We start from the raw sequence: 20,356 nt of genomic DNA, 5'->3' as shown, positions 1-20,356 counted from the left end.
CACTCGGATTTACCAGGCACTGATGCCAGCCAGAAAAAGTTAAGGGCCTAAAAACGGACTGCTGTGTCACATGTCACCTCATGTGTCTATTGGCTGTAGTGCCTTAAACATCTGTCTATGATATAGCGCCTTTTGTGTCTGCTGATGTCTTATATAGTGCCTTTCATCGTTGTCACTCTCATATCACACACTTCTTATATAAACTGCCCCCGTTTTCTACGGTGCCTTTCACGTCCGTCTCCTAGTTGGTGATCTAACTGCCTGTGTTTTATTTTGCACCTTTCCAAGCTCACTCTCTGTGTTTCTCTGTCATGTAGCGCCTTTCATGTCTGATCCCAGTGTCCCACCTGGGCAGATGCAGTCCGACGTCTTCTCCTTTATTTTAACCGACTTCATGTTGAGAGTTGTTCTCTAAAGATGCCCCCTTCAGTAAAGCCGGCCTGAGATGAGTCTTTATTTTATATAGCGCCTTTTGGAGTGTTGGACATTCCACTGAGTGCCACTCGAGGTTTTCCTCATGGGAGTTTGTCTATGGTGGTCACTGAGAGTGTGCCTCGATGTGCGCCGCCTCGCCTTTTGTTCCTTGGTGGGCCGCTGCTGCCCCTGTTTCGCCACACGCCTTCAGGTGAAATTCTTCCGCTGGCTCCTCTGTAGCGTCCGGCATTTTCTCTCCCACTGTAGTTGCAAGGGTGGGGTTGGGGGGGGGGGGGGGGGGGGGGGGGGGGCGTCAGAATTTGCATTTTTACATCTGGATAAACACATCTGTGGCCGCCGTGCCGCTCGCATGAACTTGTGCTGACTTGGCCGCCCTGCTGTTTTCCAAGCTGAGGGGCCGGTGGCGTGCTGCTGCCTGCCCGCTGGCTGACTGGCTTTCTTGTGGGGGTCTGTGGCTGTGATGACTGGGATCTGGCTGACTCACATTTATATGACTTCACTGGGGGGGGGGTTAGGGGGGGCTAGTACTGTTTTATGGTGAGCCGTCACATAGGTGTGGGCAGCTGTGCCCCTCTGCCTGATGTTAGGTCACGGCCTCAGAACTGTGCATTGAGTGTGGAGGCAAATACAAGGTCATGCAGCTTGTCCTGGCAACGGTGGGCACAAGGCAGGAACCAATCCCAGATGGGATGCCAGTCCCGCACAGAGTGATTGTGCATTCAATCTCAAAAGTTCAAAGGATGACGAGTCGGCTGACAAAGGGCAGCCCTGTTGCCCACCACTAATATGGCTGCGCCAGGCAGTCTGTACCACCGGTCAGGTGGTGAGTCACAAGACTACTCGTCTCAGGTCATCCATCACAAGGTAAAGCCCAAGATTCTGGTGTATAGCGCCTTTCACAGTCTTCATTTTCTAAACACGTTACTCATTATCTCACATGGTGGGTTTTATGGCTGGCACCTTTCAGTGGTCCACGAAATTTGATTTGTTTGAGTTTTGCTCATTTTATTGTAGTTACGCCTACAGTTCTGCTGTGACCCCACTTGATTGTGATTTCTAACAGGTGCTGACATTTTGTCAATCTGTTACCAAGGTGCAATAATGTGCTGCTAGGGGGCGTGGTCCCAGCAGTCACATGCTGATATCACGATGGCTTATTGGGTGCTTTGTCTGAGATTGCGGATGGCTGCAGTGGGCTGCTAGGGGGTGTGGTCTCAAAGGTCACATCTGGTGATGATGTCATTAGTGCAACCAACTAAAGGGTGGCATTGCATTGGGCACTTTCAGATTGTGGATGGCTGTGGTGTGTTGCTAGGGGACGTGGTCCCAGCAGTCACATGCTGATATCACAAGCATGACCATATAAGGGCTCATTAGGCGCTTTTGTCTGAGATTGTGGATGGCTGCAGTGGGTTGCTAGTGGGTGTGGTATCAAAGGTCACATGTGATGATGTCATTAGTGTGACCACCTAAAGGATGGCATTGCATTGGGCACTTTCAGATGGTGGATGGCTGCAGCGGGTTGCTAGGGGGCGTGGTCCCAGCAGTCACATGTAGTGATGTAACAGCCATCTAAAGGTTAGTTTCGCATTTTGTCCAAGATTGCGGACTGATGTCGTACAGCCAGGGTTCCATCACCGACTTGTGTCTTTTCTTTTAATTTCTTCTTCAGTTGTTCACCTTTTTATATTTTATTGTTCTTTCAGAAGTATTTTGTGTTTTTATCTTGTTGATGTTTGTTCCTTCAGTTGTCTCCCTGGCACTGTTTGCAGGTTGGGCCGGGGGGCGGGGCTGCCTGACATCACATCTGTAGGCCCGCCCCCTGGCGGTTGAGGCTTTGACTTTTGTGAACGTTTGCTCGGCATTCTGGGTTGTCTTTGTGCTCTTTTTCTAATTCTTTAGTTTATCGAATTCTGTTCTCATTTTCAGATTTGAATACTGTGAGGAGTTCTTTTTGAAGTAACGTTTTGTATTTTAACTCTTCAGTTTTTTTCAATTCTTTTCTGATTTATAAATGTAGATATTGTAATGTTATTTGAATAAATTATGATTTTTATTTGTTCTTATGCAGCAGCTTTCAGTACCTGGCCTTTGAATAATTAAGCTCCTTTTTCTTCTGCTAAGGATGCTATCCTGCCAACTACGCCACTTGTCCTCTATTAGTCCATTTCACACCACGGCTCTGTAAATGTGTAATGTGTTTGTCATATAAATGTTACGAACAGGAAATTAACAATTTTTTTCCTGGTTGTGTTATACTGTGTATTTTTAACTCAGCAGAAGTCAGTGAAAAAAATGAAATTAAAGAGGTGCAGTTGATGAAACGGACAGAAAAATAAGTGCAGGGTCAAAACTTGAGACAAACCAGAAACGGGAAAACAAATATCATTAGCTGGAAAAAATGCTGGAGAACCGTTAAGAGAATTTACGTAGTGAAGAGCGGGCCAATGATGACGTCAATCATCTCGCAATCCAGGGGAATCCTGGGAAAATTTACTGACGCGAGACTTCGAGAATGCCAGCGCCCACAAGAATATTCACACTTTGTCATTTTGTGGCAAAAGACGTTGACTTCAGTCCTTCCATTTCCTCATCACTTTGACTCCTGACTGCCAGATTCATCTTGGTGGGTACAGATGCCAGCTGAGTGAAGAGTCAAGTTTATGATATGGCAGACTTTTTTTTTTTTTTTTTTAATTGTGTGAACAAAAACTTAACTTCCCTGACAACTCTGGGGTTCTGTTGTTCTGGAATGCCCCCCTGATTTTGGTATTTGGTCCCTGAATGATACCACGCAGTCTTCTGCTGAGGATGTGATAATCAAACATCCTGCCGACTACGCCATTTGTCCTCCAGTAGCCCACGAAACACCACAGCTCTCTGTTAGTTTTGCTGGGTGTTTGTTGTATGGATGATGGGTGCAGCAGGGGGTACTTTTCTGTTTATATAATGTGTGTGTGTGTGTGTATACATATAAATGCTGTAAAGGGACGGCCACAGCCATTACCCGGCCGGGACGCCAGCTGGTTAGAAGGACTGGGGGAGAGGGCATCTGCAGGGCACTACCTCCCCATGGGCGTTAGAGGGCAACCCTCCTGGGTTTTAGTGCTGGACCATGCAGTGGATGCTTTCTGTATTGTGGTACTGTTGGGGGGCATGGGGGGCAATAGAAAAGCACTTCCCCACATGAAGAAACGTGTGCTGTGTGGCAAACTTGGGTCTCTGCCTGCCTGTCTGTGTCGGGTTAGGGTGGCTGTATGTGCCCCGGTGTACCACAGTGTGTATGTGTGGATAGAGAGATAGAGAGAGAGATAGAAAGATATAGAGATCAGGGCCGGCCCTAACAATTGCGGGGCCCTATGCGAAACAGATTGCGCGGGGCCCAGTCGGGGTAGGGATAAGGATAATAACTGAAAATTAAAATTTTGTATTAGAAAATAAATTCGTCTTTGCATTTTATTCATTCTTTACTAAGTACAAAATCACGATCAAATTAACTTTACTTTACGAGCCTTGCGTGTAGCGAAGTCATACAGTATATCATCAAAATTTTGTTTCCTACATAGATCACGCTCAATAGCAAGAATTGCCAAATTGTTCAATCTATCTTCGTGAATTGTTGACCTCAAGTAATTCTTGATTAGTTTGAGGCACGAGAAGCTTCTTTCACCAGATGCCAAAGTTAAAAAAATGAAAAATGAACAAAATAAAGTATTTACTGATTTATTACGTCGTTATTGCATTTGATTACGTGATTTAACGTTTGAACGACAATTTGCATTTGATTATGTCACGTTAGCATTTGATTACGAGTAAATAAAATTTAAAAAAATACCTTAAGTCTACCAATTTAGGGGAACTTGAGGTAAGATGAACCACTTTTTAAAATTCCTTGTCAAATCCACATTTTTTGCTTTTTACCAGTAATTTTCAGTCAAATTATTGTTAATGATCTGCATATGCATGCGCTTGTCGCTTAGGGATGAATCGGTACGTTTTGAGCAAGTGTTTGTGAAAAAAAATTTTTTTTTTATCTTACCCCTACTACGGGTAAGATGAAACAATCATTTGGGTAGACGAATCACATTATTTTATTTTGTAAAACTATCTTAAACATTTGAAATGAGAGACTATTCATAAAACAAATTGTATAAAGATACAAGTTGACGTGCCGATGATTCTATGGCTGACTGTTAACATAGCGTGGGTTATCAATGTACAGGATCTTCGAATTTTATACAACGCTTGTTTCTGAGGAACAAGCTTTACTCACCGGTGAAAAAATCTTTGTCTGGCAGAAAAGAGAAAATTTAAACCACTGCTGGTAAATTTCAAACTATTCATCCAAAAAATCGATAACATCATCTCCATAAATAGCTCCTCCTATTTGATTGGTTTCACTGAGCTGAGCCATCATAAGGTTAAGAACGGTGTCTGTTTCATCTTACCCCAAGTTCCCCTAAATGACGAGTTTAGAGATAAAGCACCCGAGCAGCTACAATTTTTTTTCAATTTTATTTACTTGTCGTAATCACTTGAAACAACGACATAATAGATAAACACTGTAAAAACATAAAAACAGAATAAACACGCTGACCTATACATGATTATAAGTTAAAATGGTTTAATTTAATAATTTACACCTAGAATTAGTGCGGGGCCCACTGCGGCCGCATAGGTTGCAGTGGCCTAAGGCCGGCCCTGATAGAGATGTAGAGAGAGATAGAAAGATAGATATGTATATATAGAGAGAGAGAGAGATAGACAGACAGAAAGAGAGAGAGAGCTATAGATATCTATATAGATAGAGAGATATATATAGAGATAGACAGAGAGATAGAGATATATAGAGAGAGATAGAAAGATAGATATATATATATATATATAGAGATAGAGAGAGAGAGAGAGACAGCGGAGAGAGAGATATAGATATAGATAGATAGATAGATAGATATATAGAGAGAGATAGAAAGATAGATATATATATATATATAGAGATAGAGAGAGAGAGAGAGAGAGAGAGACAGCGGAGAGAGAGATATAGAGAGAGATATAGATATAGATAGATATATAGATGTATAGAGAGATAGATAGAGATATATAAAGAGATAACATGAAGCGAGGTCAGAAACCCGCACAGGCCGATCCCAGAAGCACAAGCTGATCCACTGACAAGCCAGAAAAGTTAAAGAAACTTGAATTAGCGGATGAGAAGTGGGACCAGCGTTTAGAGGACTGGCGCCAAGAGTGGCACACCGGGCGTTGAGTGAATCCGAACTCCGAGACGACTTTTTCTCTGGTTGCCCCGACAATGTCGCATGTCCCACCTTCCTGGGTAATCCTGGGAAACGGCAGACAGAAACGTCACACATTTGCGGCACTCGTATGAATTCAAATCGGTGTTGTGGGAAGACAATAAGAGAAACGGTACGTTTGTTAGGGTTAGTGATACAGAAAAGTAAAATGACAAAATTGAATTCCTCGAGTTCACAATCCTCAGTTTAGTAACAAAGAAGCCCAAAAACTCCTTAGAGAAGGCACAACAAATTATGATTAATGCATTTTATTAATCAGTTATTATTATTATAGACAATTGCTATGGATTTATAGGGCGGAGGGCCATTCTGGCACTGATTGACAGGGGTGCCCCCCCCCCGCCTCTTGGGGACCACCCACCAAACGCATGGCACACAACACAGGCTTGGATTGCGATACGTAAAACATGAAAAGGAATGAACTAGAAACGCATGCAAAAAAATTGAAAAACGGGCAACAAAGACACAACACGAGGGTTTGGACCCCCAGCCCGGGGAGGGGAGGTGCCCTGACTGACGTTAAGGGGCTCCTGCAGGTGCCAACATGAAGCTTCACCCCAATGGCCTTTTGTTAGCCCCGCCGTGTTTTCTTCATTTGTCCACCGGTGACAGAACCGGACCCTCGTCACTGCTTTCTGCGTTTCAGTGGTCTCCTCACCAGGCCCACCGAGTTTGCTTACCGCGTTTCACTTTTGTGTTTTTATTGTTTTTTTGTTTTATCTCATCATTAAGTTTACGTCTGCTGATCTCAGGAGTGACGCGAGGCAACGTGTGGGCGAAATGGCGGGTCTGCGCCCTGTCACAGCATGTCGGCTTACCGTAACTGGACCACTGCGATTAACAAGATAAGAAGACCTCTGAAGTCTGCAAGATGGCATCTGGCCAAGAGAGCTGAAGTGGAGAAACAGCCCACTCGAGAGCAAACGAGTCCTCTGTGTCGTAATCCCAGTTATTCCAGTAGAAGAATATTTAAGAGCCAAAGCCAAGCCGAACATCGCTGAACTGAGGCCATCGAGAAATGAAATAAAGTAAGAGGAGGGTCTCAGTCAGGGCTACCGGTGCCCACCCTGGCAGCACTGGGTCCTGGGCAGGTGCCAATCCAGGACAAGCCTCTGGGCCACTGCAGGTGTAACACACACACACACACACACACACATGTGGTCCCAATTTGGAGTGGCTGATTAATGAGCGCCATCTGAGAGCACACTTGAACCTGGGACACTGCTGAAGTTAGGCAGTGGCACCGAGATGGTGCTGGCATGGACACCCAGTTAATGACATACTAAATGAAACAAGTAAAACCAACAAATAATTCAGGATGAGTGAACGGGTACTGCTGCCCAATAATATTAGAAACATGCCAGTAAGTGCTATATGGGTATAAATTCCAGGAACACCTGAGGAACCAAAATGTTTGTCATGGCAGCAGAGTGGCCACATGTGTGGCATGTTGCCCAGACATTAGGAATTTCACCTTGGTACACGTGGCAATGCGGCTACTTCTGTCTGTCAGTCCTTTCATATAGTGCCTTTCACATCGTGTCTGTCTGTTAATTATATTGTGCCTTTCAACAACAATTTATTTCTTCTATAGCTCAAAATTACACAGAGTGCTGCATGGGCTTTCAAATCTATTATATAGCGCCTTTAACATCTATCTATCTATCTGGCGCCATTCACATCTGTCTATTAGATACTGTAGATGTGAAGGGCACCATATCTGTTATATCAAGTAGATAGATTTGAAAGGCACTATATAATAGGCTGATCGGTACAACACCTTGTGATAAAATCAGAATCTGAATTAATGAATGGGGTCCATCAAACTGGGATTTGCAGGTTCGAGTCCTCCTAACAAAACAGCAGCAATGATCAGGGTGGCACAACCGCTTATAATAAAATAAGAATTCCCGACAGGATGCTTCATTGTGATTCGCTGGTACGACTCCTCATAATAGAATACGAATATTAATGAACTGACGTCATCAAATTGTGATTGACAGGCGCGGCTCCTATTAATATTCTTATGGTGTAATTAATGAAGCGAAGGTAGCGCAGGTGGCAGGTCCGGCTGGGGAGCACGAGGGTAGACAGGACCACCCGCCCCGGTGCGCTCGTCCCCTTTTCAACCTTTGTCCTTTAGATGGACCCTGAAAGCCGAGACGCCTGGTGACAGCTGGCTATGTTGGGTGGGATTCCAGTTGCACTTGAGGCCGCTGACCCCCCCATGTTTTGCCTCAGTGTTGGGTTTGCTGGACTGAGATGTGTGTAAAGGAGGTGCTAAGAAAGGCGCTATATACTGTATTCCTAGAAATCCTGAATTGGTGTTCGGGGGCTGATGGTGCTTTCCTCTGCTGTGCCGTCCAACGCACGGACTGACCACCTGTCCGGCCGCTGACTCGTGCGCTCCAGTCCACCGGAGTCGCGTCTGCTCTGACACGCACGGGGGATGGGGGGGTCTTGTTGTCGTCGTCATCATCTTCTTCTTCTTGTGCTTTAGTTGCACTTCACGTAAGGAGCGGCGCCCGCCTTTGTGTTTTTCACCTCAATTAAGTTCTTCTTATTTAAATGCGTAACCCGAGCCGAGAGCCGCGCTTGGGCGGATTGCGCAGTTCGCATGAAAAGTTACGCAAATGTCTGCTGCGCGGAGAACAACGCGAGCGATCACACGAGCATCAGCGGCGCCGTCTAAATATTTGTCCTGGACGATTTTCCTAATTTTCAGCTTCATCACTACTTTACATGATTTTCTGTCATTTGTTTTGTCATTTGTTTAAAGCCCGTTGGCAGGTGGCGCTGCACGTAACCTCAGAGTGAAGTCATTCCGTTTTGGATTTGTATATCGTGCCTTTCACTAATCTAATTAAACGGTTACTCCGCTAAGTGGTTAACTGCTCAGTTCACTAATTGATTTATTATAATAATTCTCAGAGCATCACTCCATTAGCGCCCCACTATTACCTTTATCAAAGTGTCCCTTGTCCCCAAGCCCTTTGTGTTAACTGAGTGCTTCGTGAGACTCCGCCTTTAAATCTGAGCGCTCCAAAGAAAAGCCCAAGAGCACAGTACAGTATATAGCGCCTTTCAGAGTCCGGCACTCAGTTCACGTTGTGGGGTTCATGGCTGCTCACACAACTGCTGCTGGTAAACTGAACACACCGTGCGAGTTTCTGTGAAATGTGGACACCAATGCCTGGCAGTTAGGATTATATATATATTTGTGAATTTCCCCATGGGATTAATGAAGTATCTATCTATCTATCTATCTATCTATCTATCTATCTATCTATCTATCTATCTATCTATCTATCTATCTATCTATCTATCTATCTATCTATCTATCTATTATATAGTGCCTTTCACTCCTATCTCTATCTATCTCTATCTATTATATAGCGCCTTTCACTCTCTATCTATCTATTATATAGTGCCTTTCACTCTCTATCTATCTATCTATCTATCTATCTATCTATCTATCTATCTATCTATCTATCTATCTATCTATCTATCGCGCCTTTTATAGTAACCACTGGGATGACGTGCAGCGTTTCTTCCATCCCAGTGTGTAGCCGTCGTGTTCTGAGCTGTGCACTAAAAGGTGCTTTAAAAACCGACCCATTTTATATAGCGACTTTCACAGGACACGGTGTTGTCTGTCCCTTGTGTTGTCGCCGCTGTTGATGAAAGACGCCATATAACACAGACTGATGGAGTAAGTGGTATGTCACATACTTTAAAAGCTGAACCAGTTATGGTGTTGCAAGGCACTATAAATTGGCCTCTGTTGGGTATTAACATAAGTTACTGCCTGACACACCCTAAAGAAAACCGAGGACGGTGTGTGACACTTTTAAACAATGGAAGGCGGTGCAAAGGTGGCGCGCCCCCTTTAGCCTTGATCAGTGTTCGTGTTTTATGAGCGCCGCTCGGCGTGGCCCCACCATCTCCATGCCTTTCAGGGTTTATATCTTTTTATTTCGTGTTTTCCGGGACAGACACCCGAGTGTGACGTGTTCACAGCTTTGAGATGGCAGCCAGCGAGTCCCAGCAGACTTTCCAGTGTGTGTGCCACCTGCTGTTGCCCCTCGGCGGTGTGAGACCGCTGGAAGTGCCAGCCGCCATTCTACTCTGAGATTCGTTTCTGCTTTAACTTTTGACTAAGATTGCTGCATGTCAGTTTCAAATATCAACCAAGAAGCTGACATTAGTGAAGTCTCATCATTGGCACCGCACTGTGGGGTCCAACAGGGGCCTGGGTAGGTGGGTGGGGCGGCGGCGTCCTTCACTGTGGACATGATAGTGGACTCCAGATACACATTCATGTGAAAGGCGCTATCTTGTAATGGCTCAGTTACACACACATTATGTAAAATCGTTTTTGTTACGTTTGTCGTAACTTTTCGACGGAGTGCGTTATGAAATGCGCTATAATGAAGTTCAGTCCTCGCCTTGGGCGGCCACAAGTGAGGCACATCAGCGCTGCTCCTGTTTGTGTACTCGGATGTCAGCAGCAAAGCAGCCCTGAGGCTCAAAGAGTGGCAGTGAAGCGACTTCCCGTGTCACCGAGGTGTGGCACACCCCCAGGCCTGGCCGCACATCCCCATGAATTTCTTCCCGGCTTGTTCCTCTTATTTGTTGTTTCTTTGTTGTATTGTTTCTTTTGTCACCTACCAGATGCCAGTCCATTCCAGTTGTGCCTCTTCCTCCCCCGTGTTCTTCTCCTTTCTCTGCTGGTGCTCTTTACTTGAATATAGCGCCTTACATGAGAGAGCGCTGTTGCCAACTGAAGTTTTTTTTTTTTTTTTAATTCCACGACTTGGCGGTTGGCACCACTGCCTCCCCATTCCAGAATCCCGGCTCTCGGTTCCCATGGTGGGCATTTGTCTGTGTGTGGTTTGCATGTTCTTCCCAAGTGCTGGTGGGGTTTTCCTTTTGGTCCTCTGACTTTGTTAATTGGGACTCCAAGCTGATCAGATGTTTGCAAAAGTGCCTGGCGATGGGCTGGCGTCCCATCCACAGTTGCTTCCCACCTTGCGTCCGATGCTGTCGGCGTTGCCTCAGACCCCCTGTGACCCTGAATTGAATGGGTGGGCACTGAAGATGGGTGGGTGTACAAATGCATTGCCCTCGAAAGGCCATATCTAATGTAGCTCCTTGCACAGTCAATAGGGTCTCGACTTACAAACCTTGTAGCCCCTTTCTTATTCAGAATCGTGAGTACAGGCCGACCATCTTATTTTACAGTGAACGGTGTAACCTAACCTTTCTGTTTTTTATAGTGCCTTTCTCTGTGAGTGCAGCCCCCACTGATGCTTTATTCCGTTTTTCGCACTCAGTAGAATGATACTCGATAATCGTACACTTTTATATAGTGCCTTTCACAGTGCGCATCGTCACATCGTGCATAACCGGTCAGTTTGCTATATGTAGCTCAGTTCAAAGTGTGCGGCCACATCTGACAATCCACAGCCAGGAAGAGTCGGGGAGCCCATCATAAACGTTGGGGAGGGAGACGGGCAGCCATTTAAATGTAAGGAAAGCAAAAACGGAACACCAATTCAGCCAATCCGGGCTCAGCAATGGCCCTCAAGGTATGATATTTGCTTCTGGCAGCCGGGGAGCTCCTCCCACCTCGGTGTCCAAGTGCAAACTGAGAGGCTCTACTCTGGACACGCCTCTTTTTATGCAGTTTCCATGGAGAGGGGCGGGGCCTTCTCTAGAGTCCACAGGCGGGGTCACTGGAAGGGCGGGGTCAATCGTTGCTGGGGTTCCCACCCAAAATAGTAAAGGCACAGTTGGCATCGGCACCTCCGCTCAGTTCTGGATGACATCACTTACCTTATTTAAGCCCTGGCACACGTGTGTATAGCGCCTTTCAGATTCACATAAGTGTCAGGCCGTAACGTGAGGTTAGCCCAGATCTGAAATTTTGAGGCTGTGGCTTTCCACTCTTTCTTTGACCTGTGGCTTTGCCCTGACCACTGGGGGTTGCTATGTTTCACATGTGATCCGTGGTGCCAGTTGCTGGCATGCTCTTTTTTTTTTTTTTTTTTTTTTTTTTTTTTGTGTGTGCTTCCCACTGTGACAGTCTCTGAAATGTTCTGCTCTTATAGCCTTGTGCCCACTGGAGCCTGACTTGACATACCAGGAGACACACTGAGGACAGCTTTGGACATGGCTGTGGCAGCTGGTCAGGAGCCCGCTTGGTGCCCAGTAATGTTGGCCGTTAAAAGCACTCATGTGCCTGCTCTCGAGTTCCAGGCAGTTTATTTTTAATGCAGCTGGCACCTTCTCTCCAGTCATGTTGTGTTATTTTGATGGATGGGGGGGGAGGGTGGTGCTCATGTGCCAAGCTTGTCTGGATGGTGAGGGGGCCAGTTTGGGTCTGCTCTCGTGAGTGGCACAGGGGGCCTGAAGTGTCACTCTGCTGTTTTAAAGTGTGCCACCTTTCATTTTTATATAGTGCCTTTCACAAGATCACAATATGGAAGAAACAAAATCTCAGATAATTTCAATCCAGAAGAAGCCGTGAGATCAGCGCCCGCCTTTGCCCCGGCACACGGTTGGATTACACACAATTCCGTAATCAAGCCAGCTGGGAAAGGAGCCAAAAGTCGTGTGGAGACGAAGGCCGACCGGTGTGCACCGTGCAGCTGGGGTGGGGGGATGGGGAGGGTGCGGCGGTGGGCAGGCCTGGCATGGCCGCACAGAATTTCCCATTGCCGATGTCATCTTTTCCTACTGGATGTCGCTCATGGACATAATTTCGGAAAAGCCTCATCGCCTTAAGTAATTTGGAAAAAATTCCTCTTGAGCTTCCACAGCTCAGTCGCCGTCTTCAACTCCTTGGCTCTGGGAGTCTCGTCTGCTCGCTGCCACCGCTACTGCTGTTTGATGAAACAGCCTGAGCCCACCTTAGAAATCCACTCCCCCTCTCTTACCTGTGCCCACTTGATCCAGTACAAGTGTCGATGGGCTCAAAGCTGCCCTGGGCAGGTGCCCATCCATTAAGGGACGTGCAAAATACCCCCAGGCCATCCCAAGGAACCAATATGGAGCCCACCAAGTCACCAAAAATGAACATCTTTAGGATTTGGGAGGACAAAGAAGTGACCTGAAGAAAACCCACACAGACACGGGGAGAACATGCGGGCATCTGTCCAAGCTTCATCTACAGTATTGAACGGGCAAAGCTTGGCGTGTCCACATGTATGTGCTGTCATTCCAGCAGGTTGTGACCACTGGGGGTGGTCTTGAGTGGACCCCACTCCACCCCCCCCCCCCCCCCCCCAGAATGACACTCTTGACATCTCTGAAATCCAACTGAAGAGAAAATGGAATCAAGGACAAGCCCCCCATGACCATCTGACACCTGAGCTCTGCTCCTGCCCCCCTGCTGTCCTCTTGTCACCTGCCCCACTGGTGTGTTCACCTCCAGCTCCTTGTCAGGTGAGCTCCTGAATCTTCGCCATTCCTGACTCCGATCTTCTGTAAGGAATAATCTGGGATTGCGGCAGATTCCGGATTTTCCAAGTTCTCTACAGAGACAGAGAAGCTCCCCCTGGTGGTCTCGTTTTCCATTACATCTCTTAATGAGACAAACCCCTGGGACATGGCCGCCATACCCGTATGTTACTGCCTCCTATCCTCCCAGACCCTCAATTCTTGTCCTCAAGGTCACCTTGTAGCCCCGACTAGGGGGTGTTCCTAGTGACCACCTGGGCAGAAGGCTGGCACCTCATCTGGGGGAACATCCAGACAAAAATAAGGATTGGATGAAGATCTCTTCATAGTGTGGGCTGATATTCCCCCCCCCCCCCCCCCCATACGGCGCCTCTGTTTGCTAGTCTGCTCGACAGACCCCTAAGTGCCTCGGCAGGGGGTCCACTAAAGCGGTCTCAGCCTCTTCACTCATCCAAGCCTAATCCTCGCTTTTAAGGGCTTAACACGTCTGAGACACATGTGACTGATCCGCTTCTTCATCCTGATGTAACTAATTTCCTAGCCCACCCAAACGGGACATCTGTGAGCCCCAGTCACCCTAAGGGCCACTCGAGTGGGGTCAGCAGTGGTCTGCAGGGCTTCAGACTCTCTGTAGGCTTTCTGTTGTAGTGCCCGCTGGTGGCCTCCCAGTTATAATAAAGCTAGAAGTTGTTGGAGCGCCATAAGTGCAAAGGGCACAATGTAGGGTTTGGCATGCTGGGGGTCACTGGTGGTGCCACTTGCGGGTTTGCTGCCATTCTGTGGCGCTAAACAGAATGAAAATTCAAATGGCAACCACTTGAAGTGGCATCTACACTGGCAGGCTGACAAAGTGCACGACTTGTCTAAAATGGCCCAGGGGTGCAGCCTGAACCCGTTGTCACCCAAATGACCAGGAGCACATTTCACTCTATATAGCGCCTTTCAGAGTGCCACCTGCTTTCCATTTCTTTTCTTGTGGCATGCTGTTGTTGGTCCGGGCGTCTGAGTCCTCCACCACTGGGCTTGTCCTGCACTGCATGGCTTCCTGTTGTTTATTTATCATAAGGGTTGCCCAGGTATGCCCGGTGTCCATCTTGCCAGAGCTGGCCTGCTTGTTGATGCCAATCCGTTCGCCTTTTTAATTTTTTTTCCTGTTTTTTTTTCTCTTCTCAGTGCCCGCTGTGGCTCTTGAAATGAGCTGAACCCTGTGATGTGTGCCAGCGCCCTCTTTGACCAAGACCAGCAGTGAAGGCCGGTCAGCACTTATAGTGACTTTTACTTTTTTTGGACCCTGCAGACTCTCAAATTTTGTTTCTTTCCCCCCTGTGAGTTTTAAGTCTTGCTGCCCAGCATGGAGTCGGATGCCCTCTCTCAGGAGTCTAAAGCCGAGCGCATTGCCAGGTATAAAGCCGAGCGGCGCCGGGAGCTGGCAGAGAGGTACAGCCACACCGAGGAGTTCACTTCAAAGTATGTCAGGCAAGATAAAAGCCACGAAGGGGTGGCAGTCGAGTGCCAGCAAGCCACCTTGGAGGAGAGCCAGAGGCAGGCGGGCATGGGCAAAGAGGAGAGACAGCTACCTACTGGCCAGGATACCAATGGCAACTATGATGGCTTCTCGGGTAAGCAGAGTGAGGAAGTGTGCCCTCTGCTGACCTTAAATGGCAAAGAACAGACTGCAGTTGGCACACCGCTGGTGTCTAGGTGAGTGGCACAACCCTGGGGGCAAAAATGATCAGACATCATATGCGGGGGGATAGGAATTTATGCCAGAGGACCAATGGCACTAGCCTCAGCTCTCCCTGCTGCCTCAGTAATGTACATGGGGGGTTATGGGATGGCGCTTGGGGGGGCATATTATCTAAAAGGACTTTGGTGGTCATAGGTGAGGAGGAGGAGACATTTGGGGGCATTAAAGAGAAGCAGAATGTAACATTTAGGAATATTGGGGGCAATGGGAGGATCTCATAAAGGGATGTGGAAGAGCAATGACTGATGGTGGTGTAATTGGGGGCATGGACCAGCAGTGGGGGTGTTGGGAGGGCAAAAGGGCTGGGTAAGTGGCAACATAGGAATGGACAGAGCATATGGGGGGAGTGAGTGGCATATAAAGGGTCACAGAGGGGCAACTTCTGAGAAGGATGTAAAGTTTGGGGTGACATAGAGGGGTACTGGGGACCATCCTTGGGTGGCATTTAATAGTATGGGGCATGTTAAAAAGACACAGAAGGGAAGCACCCAAGAGGTAAAGGCTATGGTGGCTTAGAGGGGCATGGCCTAGTGGGAGATTTGGGGGATTTTAGAAAGACATGAAATGGAAGGTCAGGGCAGCATAGGAGGGGGCATGGAGATGGCAAATAGAGAGACCCTTAGAGTGGGGGTACCAGAAGAGCAGGGTGGAGGGCAACAGTGGAGCATTTGGTGCTTAGAAGAGGATCTTGGTGAAGCATTAGGTGGGGGGGCAATAAATGAAGGACCATACGGGGGTCCAGAGTACATTGGGGTAAGACCATGGCATTATGGAGAGTGGTATGAAGGGCATGAAGGTCATGTAGGACTTTTATATGTTAAGTGAGATATGGGGGGTCCACAGAACAGGCAGTGGGCCGTAATCAGGTAGAAGGCATATTGGGGTGGCAGCACAGATAGGGGGCTTGGAGTAGTATGGAGACATGGGACATGTTGGACAGCCATAGAATGGAAGACCCCAATAGAGTGGAATGGGGGACTGATATGGAGAAGCATAGAAGACCATTGGGCACATAGAGGACACATGGAGGGCACAGAACAGAAGCATGGAGTGAGTGGCATGTAAGGGTCATTGGGGAATAAATATGAAAAGTGTGTGGGGGCCGGGGGGGGCTTGGAGTAGAATGGAAAAAGTAAGGATGACTGGAAGCTGTGAAAGAGAAGCATTTGGCATCCTGGAGAGGGCAGTGGGGAGCCTAAGAGTGAGGACAGAGGAGAAGAAACATGGAGGAGGGCAATAGTGGGGCACTGAGGGCATAAGAGGGACACAGAGAGCCGTATCGGGGTCTTGAAGCATGCTGGGGTAACTGTAGATGTTCTGTAAGTTCCGTGTGTTGTAACGTATGGGGGGGCACAGAAGACAGGGCTTGGACGAGGCTCATGGTGGGCAATAAAGATGTGTAAGACCCATTAGGGGTGCTATAGAACAGAAGGGTATGGATGAGGCCAGTGGAGGGTGGGCATGGAGAGGGCACACTGAATTCATATGGAAACTCCTACAGGTGTATTGGGGGGCAGCAGAAGTGAAGCATCAGGTGGCATAAAGGGTGCCATTCAAAGTATAGGGGGGCACAGAGGGGTGTGAAGAATGTTTTGAGATCAGTAGAGGGGTATCATGTACATTGGTGGGCTCTAAAGAGACAAATGGAGGGCACAGAAGTGTATGGGGTATGGAGGACTCATACCGGGGGGTGTCAAGCACATTGGGGTAACAGTATGGCAGCATAAAGCGAGTGGTGTGTAGGGGTCTAAAGGACTGTGCTAAGTGTGGTGTGACATTGAGGGGTATGGGGGGGTCTGCAAAATAGATGGCATTGGGGAGCCTCACGGCGAGGTATGGTGGGCCATAATTGGGCATATTGGGAAAACATGAGCGGCAGCACAGAGGAGTATTGAGGGGCCATAGGTGGGTGGGCATGGATGAGGCAAACTGAAATTGTATGGAAGCTCCCATTTGGTATTGAAGAGCAGCAGAAGTGAACCCTTGGGTGGCATAAGGGGGCTTCAGGGTGCCATTTAAAGAGTAATGGGGGTACAGAGGGGCGTGAGGAGTTTTATGAGGCCAAAGAAAGAAGTCCGTGGAGATCGACAGAGGCGTATCGGATGAATTAGTTTTGATTTAAGATTTTATTTAATTTGTAATGGCAATCGGTGACCCCCCTATGCGTCTAATTAGGGGTTTTGAACTTCGGGGAATCCGAATATTGATTTACTTTTTCATGTTTGGTGATTTGTAAAAGTAGAAAATACAAATACATTTGACTTTTGCCGTATTTGTCTTCTGATGGGTGTTGCCATTCTAGAATGTCTGTGTCGGCTGTTGCCATGGTGATCAATCCCAGAGCCACCCAGGAATGTGTGACGTGTGACGTCTGCCAAAGCGACGCTCTAAAGCTTGACGTGTTCAGTCTCGGGGTATCCAAAGTTTGAATAAAAGCTGCTGGTGTGGAGCTCCTGAGATGAAGACGTCTCTTCTCTTTTTAACAAACTTACTTTTGGTGGTTCAGGTCGTCGATTTGTGATTAAAGTCTGAAAAGCTGACGGCAGATCAGTAGGACTTGTGGTCACGACAGCCACCTGACTTACGTACCGCCGCTCATCTGATCCTCCAATTCTGAGTTACTACTGAGCTTGAGAGCGTTAGACTGCGCAGCGGAGGGCACAGCAGGCATGAATGGGGGCATACAGGTGAGGGCACAGTGGGCAGGTATATGGCAAGGCTGGCCATTAATGAGCGATGATCATAGGAAGGGAACAATAGGGGGTGCCAGTGTAGAGCCATGGAGGTCCATAAGGGGGAAATATTGGGGTACTATAGGAGGGAGGACTGCGAGCACAGAGCAGGGTTGTGTGTGCCAATATAGAGGGCTAATGGGAGATTAATGGAAAGGAACAAAAGAGTAGGAGCCCCCAACACGCCTATAGTACCCCAGTATGCCCCTCTATGGTCCTTCAGAAGGAGATAGGTGTGCGGGCATAGAACAGGAGTGTGTGCCAGCGTAGAGACTTAATGGGAGATGGTAGGAAAGGAACACAGAGGTGCTCCATGGGGACTTCTGGAGGTACTATAGAGGGGCACACTGGAGTACTACAGAAGATGGGAGGACATAGAATGAGGATGGTATGCCAGCTAGTAGGAGATGGTAGGAAAGGAACAGCGAGGAGGTCCATGGGAGCTTCTGGAGGACAACAGAGGGGCATATTTGGGTATTATGGAAGGAGTGACTGTGGGCATTGAGCAGGAGTGTGTGCCAGCGTAAAGGGTTAATGAAAGATTAATGGAAAGAAACACAGAGGAGGTCCATGGGGACTTCTGAAGGACCACAGAGGGGCATATTGGAGTACTACAGAAGAAGGGAGGGCATAATGCAGGAGTGTGTGCCAGCCAATAGGAGATGGTAGGACAGGAACACATAGGAGGCCTGTAGGGACTTCAGTAGTACCCCAATATGCCCCTCTATGTTCCTTCAGGAGAAAGGACTGCAGGCATAGAGCAGGAGTGTGTGCCAGCGTAGAGACTTAATGGGAGATGGTAGGAAAGGAACACAGAAGTGCTCCATGGGGACTTCTGGAGGTACCATAGAGGGGCACACTGGAGTACTACAGAAGAAGGGAGGGCATTGAGTAGGAGTATATGCCAGCCAATAGGAGATGGTAGGAAAGGAACACGGAGGAGGTCAATGAGATCATCTAAAGGACCACAGTGGGGCATATTGGGGTACTACAGAAGAAGGGAGGGCATAGAGTGAGGAGTGTGTGCCAGCGTAAAGGGTTAATGAGAGATTAATGGAAAGGAACTCACAGGAAGTTCTGGGGGACTACAGAGGGGCATATTGGGGTACTACTAAAGGAGACAGGACTGCGGGTACAGAGCAGGAGTGTGTGCCAGTGTAGAGGCTTAATGGGAGATGGTAGGAAAGGAACACAGAGGCGGTCCATGGGGGCTTCTGAGGTACCTTAGAGGGGCATATTGGGGTACTATATAAGGATAGAAGACTGGGGGCATAGAGCAGGAGTGTGACGGACCCTGGACTGGCACCATTATGGTTTTTGCCCCATGTATTACACCCCCCAGTGGTCTCTCGTTATGATGAACTTCCAAACACTGCTCTCTGTGACTTGATAAAGAAGGACAGACAGATGGACGGATGGCTTGTTCTCCGATTTTTCATGGCGTGATTCGGACTTGAAGTTCTCCTTCCTCTTCGCGTCCCTCCAGCTCAAAACAAACAGAACTGCAGTGTTGAAACGCTCAGCTTGACATCCTGAGGAAACGAGTTTAGTGAGCAAAGTGGAAAAGTCTGCCTGGCAGCACTCCTCCACCTCCCCACACCCCACTGGCAGGGGGCCGTAAATGCAGCGCCCTGAAGAAGTGGACCCCCACTTTGGGCCGACTACCTGATTGGGTCGAATCGTCCACTGGAGTCTCATAGGAATCCTCAAAAAAAAAAAAAAGGAAAAAGCCTTCTGGATTGATTTGGAGGCCAGTTGGCGCTCTCCGGCCGCACGTCAGCATCGACTGTTAGCAATAAAAAGGAAAATCCACGTCCTTACCAGCCTTCTCACATCTGGGACCCCCAACATAGCCCCCCCAACACCACCCAATTCTTTCAAAGCACGGACTTTGCTGAATCCTGCAAATCGAAGACCAGGTTACGTCGGTTGGGTGCAACTTCAAACACCTTGGCAATGGGAAATGGGTGGGCAGCAGCGGCAGCCGCACGGCTTAAAGTGCATTTAGAGAAAAATCCCAACAGGAAAAGAAAATATCCTGCTGTGTCAGGAAGTCGGAGCCGAGCGACTTCACATGGAAGATAAAGGAGGTGGAGGAGGGGCTCATGGGGGGGGGGGTGGAGGGGTCCCGGCACTGCAGAAGTGGCACTTTTTCCCCTAAAAGGCCAGAATGCATAGTTGTTGGTGCTGAACCCTCATCAAAACAGTCCCCCCCCCACCCCCCCACTCTCTGAATGTCAATTCCCAAGTTGACGCAGACACAGGGGAGGTGGGGTAGGGGGAGGGGGGGTCAAGTGCACATGCCCTCAAGTGGTCCTGGCGTTTATTTGGGCACACCCACCCCTTGACGAGACTGACCGGAGCGGCTAGGCAAGCTGGAATGGCACACACAGGCAGGGAGTGAGCGTATGTGCCAACAGCACTGCGGTCAAAGTAGGAAGCCCCCCTGGATGGGAGGCTGTGGAGACCCTGTTTCACCTTACGCTTGCGTCTTTGGGACGTGTCGGTACATCGGAGCACCTGTGGAAGAGCCACCATTGAGGGACATGGAAGGTGCACATGGGGTGGCGCCCCCTGCTGCTTGTGTATGTTTTACAAAGGGACAACAGGGTGCTAATCGTCACGCGGCGTGTCGCCATGATGAGTGTGTAGAACACGCCTAG

The 20,356-nt window shown here is 48.1% G+C and overlaps 1 protein-coding gene across 3 annotated transcripts in view; it reads left to right on the top strand.

Annotated features, from left to right (window-relative positions):
* Nucleotides 1-20,356, top strand: part of LOC114665032 (supervillin-like) — a 78,417-nt gene that overhangs the window by 7,697 nt on the left and 50,364 nt on the right. For all 3 annotated transcript variants that reach the window (XM_051918901.1, XM_051918902.1, XM_051918903.1), the window contains exon 2: nucleotides 14,388-14,915. In XM_051918901.1, coding sequence (XP_051774861.1) covers nucleotides 14,566-14,915 — 350 coding nt within the window. In that variant the 5' untranslated portion in view covers nucleotides 14,388-14,565. The remainder of the gene's footprint in view (nucleotides 1-14,387; nucleotides 14,916-20,356) is intronic.

Source organism: Erpetoichthys calabaricus, chromosome 14 (assembly GCF_900747795.2).
Source record: "Erpetoichthys calabaricus chromosome 14, fErpCal1.3, whole genome shotgun sequence".
Classification (NCBI taxonomy): Eukaryota; Metazoa; Chordata; class Cladistia; order Polypteriformes; family Polypteridae; genus Erpetoichthys; species Erpetoichthys calabaricus.
This window is presented reverse-complemented; position numbering and strand designations above follow the sequence as displayed.